This window comes from Cnephaeus nilssonii (genome assembly GCF_951640355.1).
Source record: "Cnephaeus nilssonii genome assembly, chromosome: 20".
Lineage (NCBI taxonomy): Eukaryota > Metazoa > Chordata > Mammalia > Chiroptera > Vespertilionidae > Cnephaeus > Cnephaeus nilssonii.
Window position 1 is genome coordinate 1,663,171 of NC_137091.1, and position 4,384 is coordinate 1,667,554.

The window sequence follows — 4,384 nt, forward strand, 5'->3', positions numbered from 1 at the left end:
TTAGTGCTCAAAGCTTGCTTTTGCTTCTCCTGGTCCCGGCGGGTGGAGCTCAGTTACGGGTGTGGCTAGATTCTAGTTTGACTGCGAAGCCCCTGTGATGGGCAGAGTTCCATGACGCCCCTTAGCTCCCCACGCCCGGTGGATGCCTGCCCTTGCGTTTGAGCGGGGCCTGTGAGCGTGGTGGGCCCTCACTGCTATGGCGAGGTTGCATTATGTGGCGGAAGTGAGGGGGTTTGCAGGCGTGAAGTCCCTAAGGGACCATCAGTGAAAAGGGAGGTGTCCCGAGGGGCCTGGCCTGAGTGCTGGTCCTTTAGAAGAACCGGAGAACGAGGGTTTCTCTGGCCTCCAGTGCCGTGATGTGAGGTCCCGGGCAAGGGCCTGCAGGCAACTGTTGGGAGTCAAGAGCAGACCATTGAGGGTCTTGCAAAGGTTCTGCAGTGAGAGGTGGGCAAGATGGGGGTGGGGCTGCAGGAACCCCCAGGCCAGGGAGCTCCCCAGCTGGGAACGTCTGCGGAATTGGATCAGACACTTAATGGGAAGTGTGCTCAGCCCCTCACCGGACAAGAGGTCACAGGTGAGCACAGAGGCTGGTCTGGGAGGAGACTGGGGGACTTGGGGTCTGACAAGAGACCTGAGAGAACCCAGACAGCGCTTCCTAGAGCCCCTCCCTGCTCATGCACCGCAGAGGGGGGTCTGCTGAGCCTCTCGAACACACCCCCTGCTCTTCCCTCAGCCCCGCCCCTGCCTAGGCCTCTCTCAGCAGGGCCTCCCTCACTGAGTGGCCAGGTCCTCTGAGCCTCGGCTCCCTTTCTGACCCGGATGGGGCAGGACCAGATGTTCTCCGAGGGCCCAGCAGTGTGGCCGCCCAGGCGGACCAGACACGCTGACACAGACTGCGGAGGAAAGAATTTAATCGGGCCCTTTCATGCCTCGGTTCCAGTTGGGAAAAGGAGGGGTCCTCTTTCCTTGGACGGCGCCCACTGGACCCAGGCAGCTGGGGGTTGGGGTAGCGAACACTGAGGCACCGGAAGTTTCCACATGGTGCAGGGAGAAATCAGGACTCCTGGATGCTGGGGTCATGTGACCTCATGATGCTTCGCAAGTATTTGACTGCCTTCTTCACCATGGCTTCCTTGGGGTTCGCACAGATGGACCTGCCCTGGACGGTTACAAACCTACAGCAGGAGAAGCAGGGCGTCAGGGCAGAAGGCTCCACAGCCCAGCAGCCTCGCCCTGCGCCTGCCGGACCTGCTGACGTCACACGGGTCAGTAGGAAATCTGGAGCATCAGGCTCTGCCTCAGTGACTCGGGGACTTGTCCCTTCCAGACAGCCGGGGCACTAGCGGGGGGCGGGTGGTGAGACTACATCCGCTGTGGCTGCCCATGTGACGTGGGGCTGTCCCGTCTCTCTCAGGGCCTCAGTGTTCCCATTGGTCAATGAAGAGGGGGGACCCCAGGCCTGGGCCTTGGGCCATTGCAGTGTGGGGTACAGGGGCAGGGCCTGGGTGACAGGGGCACGAAGGCCACACGCCCCTCTCTTCCTCCCAGGGGCCCTTCTGAAAGCTCCAAGTCCTCCCTCTCCCACGCTCGGCTCCCAGGATTGGGGGGGCGGGGGGGCTTACACGAAGGCAGCTCTGGGACACTCCTCCGAGGTCCGGTACCACCGCACCACCCTCCGCACAGGGATGGCCCCTTTGAAGTACTCCACGCAGCACTCCCGGCCCACATGGATCCCTCGAGCTGCGAGGAAGAAGCGGGAGCAGGTGTGAGACCTGTCTGTGGGCAGGGTGCCTGTGTGTGTGTGTGTGTGTGTGTGTGTGTGTGTGTGTGTGTGTCTGTGGAGAGGAGTCTGTGTGCCTGTGTGTGTGTGTGTGTGTGTGTGTGTGTGTGTGTGTCTGTGGAGAGGAGTCTGTGTGCCTGTGTGTGTGTGTGTGTGTGTGTGTGTGTGTGTGTGTCTGTGGAGAGGAGTCTGTGTGCCTGTCTGTGTGTGTGTGTCTGAGGGGGACAAGGGTGGGTCCGTGTTAGGGGTGGGGGTTGTGTGTTGATGGGTGTGTTGATGGGGGGATCTGTGAGTATGTTTCTGTGAGGGGAGCATGTAGAGGGCTTGCACGTGTCTGTGTGTGTGTATGTATGTGCATGTATCTGTGCTTGGGAGGGTGTGTGTGTGTGTGCATATGTCTGAGTGTGTGTACCTGTGTTTGGGGGAGTGGTGCATGCTTACTTGTATGTGAGTCTGTGTGTGCATCTGTGTGTGTGTGCACACTCAACGCCAGCTCTGAGCACGCATGGACTCGGCCAGGCTCTGGGCTGAGCCTCCCGGCACAGCTCACACGGTCCCCCAGCACACCTGAGACAGGTGCCTTCATCCCCCATTGGACAGACGGTGAGACGGAGGCCAGGGGCTCAGTTCCCTCTTCTCTGCACAATGACAAATATCTGACACAGCACATACAGAGACAGGCTGGAGACGTGTGGCTTAGTTACCACCATACCAGCGTGTTTTCTAAGAAGCCCGACTGCCCTCAACCATCTGGGGCTGTAACCTGGTCTGACGCACTCAGGGCTGAGGTGCTCAGCGCTTGCCTCACAGGAGTGAGAACAGGCACAGCGGCCACGAAGGTGGCCCCTGACAAGATAACCTCCGAGGCTGCCCGTGGGCTGGGCAGGCCCTCGCCAGCTTGTGTCTGATTTCAGCCTTCCTTTCCCAACTGAATGTAAAAATCTCTCTCTTCACATCTGGGAACCGATTCCCCTGCTTTTATCCAATTCCCTCGGGGTATGGAAGACCCATTCATTAAACATATGCTGACAAATTCTTCTGAGAATTGTTCACTTTTCCCTGTTGAAACACAACCACAGCCACCGGCTCACAACCATTGGAGTGTGAGATGTGGGAGCCCTCAGCCAATCTCCTCACCTCCTCCTCCTCACCTTCATCATTATTTTTCTCTCAACGCCTCCCCCAAATCCTATTGCTGCTGACCTCTCACATCTTTGCAGGAATAAGTGAGCTGCAAATAACACACAAGTGTGCGTATGTCCGTCCCCCCACTCTCACCTGCACGGGCGTCCTGCAGGGAAGCCCCCAGGAGGAGGGTGAGCAGGAGCAGCATCTTCCATGGGGTCATGGTGCTGGAGCCCAGGAGAAGGTCTCTGCGTGTGGTCTCTCTGCCGGGGAGACAGGATGGGAGCCCAGGGAGGAGGTGACCTATTTAGCCTCGCTGGGATCTTGCCCCGCCCATCACCTCTTCCTCCCATCCTTCCCTAGACCAGTGGAGTTTGAAGAACTGGAGATGATTCTGTAGAAGTCCAGGCTTGGAATGTTTGTGGCTTTCCAGTGAACAGGGGCTCAAGTGGGGACAGAGGAGGGGTATTCATCCGGGGCCCCGGAAACATACTTCTCCTTTCGTAGATGTATTTCTTGGTTCCTCTTAGGACAGAAGAAGCTTGATCCGAGACTGGAATCGTCCTGCTTCGAGCCTCCTGTGTGCACGGTGCCCTGGGAGGGGGACAGCCAGGCAGCGGCCAAGAGAGGCTGCTGAACCTGGGACCGGAGGAGCTCCGGGTGCACAAAGGGCTCCTCCCCTGGGGGACCGGCCGGCTGCACGGGCACACGGGCACTCCCTGCAGGGAGGACCAGCTCCATCTTGTTCTGAGAAAGGCCCGAGGCCCAGACAACTTTGGTCGTGGCTCCTTTCCCAAGTTCAAGTTCGGGGTCTTCCCCTGAGCCACAGAAGGCCAGGGTCTGGCAGTTTCTAATCATCCTTTAGCCCAGATTTGATTTGTCTTCCTGGGAAGGCACCTTCCCCCAAATGCAGCATCTCACCTGAGCGAGGACCCTTTCATGCCTCGGTTCCGGTTGGGAAAAGGATGGTGCTCTTTCCTCTGGCTCCCAGCAGAGCCACGTCTGCATGGGACACCTGGTCAGGGTCCAGCCCTGGCCAGGCCCGGAGCAGACTTCCCAGGAACCCAATGGCCACAGCATCAGTGCACCGGGTCAGCAGAGAAAAGGGCCAATCGTCTGCTTAGGGTTCCCCGGGCCAGATCATGACAGCCCCTTAATCAGGTGAGAGTCCCGCCTACCTCCAGGTGGGCAGCTCTGGACTTTGATTTTGACACTTGGGACCTAGGCCTGGCTCCACCCTGTCCCTGAGGGACTGGGGGCAGCTTGGAATGACACGGCCCTGCAGTCACATTCCATTCCCAGTGATGATAACCCCTGGAATGGCATTGCCCCTGAAATCATATTCCATTCCCAGTGATGATAACCCCTGGAATGGCATCGCCCCTGCAGTCACATTCCATTCCCAGTGGTGGTAACCCCTGGAATGGCATCGCCCCTGCAGTCACATTCCATTCCCAGAGATGATAACGGCAGGTGCTG

The 4,384-nt window shown here is 58.8% G+C and overlaps 1 protein-coding gene across 1 annotated transcript; it reads right to left on the reverse strand.

The window, feature by feature from the left end:
• Window positions 1-369: 369 nt before the first annotated feature.
• CCL17 (C-C motif chemokine ligand 17) lies at window positions 370-3,496 on the reverse strand. The gene is made up of 4 exons (XM_079759987.1): window positions 3,399-3,496; window positions 3,059-3,168; window positions 1,623-1,740; window positions 370-1,175 (listed from the first exon to the last, which is right to left on the reverse strand). Exons 2-4 carry the CDS (start codon window positions 3,126-3,128, stop codon window positions 1,055-1,057), a joined length of 309 nt encoding a protein of 102 aa, XP_079616113.1. The 5' UTR covers window positions 3,129-3,168; window positions 3,399-3,496; the 3' UTR covers window positions 370-1,054.
• Between the last annotated feature and the right edge of the window lie 888 nt (window positions 3,497-4,384).

Excerpts from the sequence above, each read along its gene's own strand:
- CCL17 (XM_079759987.1), bottom strand. The coding sequence starts at position 3,128 with ATGACCCCATGGAAGATGCTGCTCCTGCTCACCCTCCTCCTGGGGGCT. Across the intron at positions 1,741-3,058 it reads CCTGCAGGACGCCCGTGCAG|CTCGAGGGATCCATGTGGGC; the intron begins GTGAGAGTGGGG and ends TCTTCCTCGCAG. Across the intron at positions 1,176-1,622 it reads TGTCCCAGAGCTGCCTTCGT|GTTTGTAACCGTCCAGGGCA; the intron begins GTAAGCCCCCCC and ends CTCCTGCTGTAG.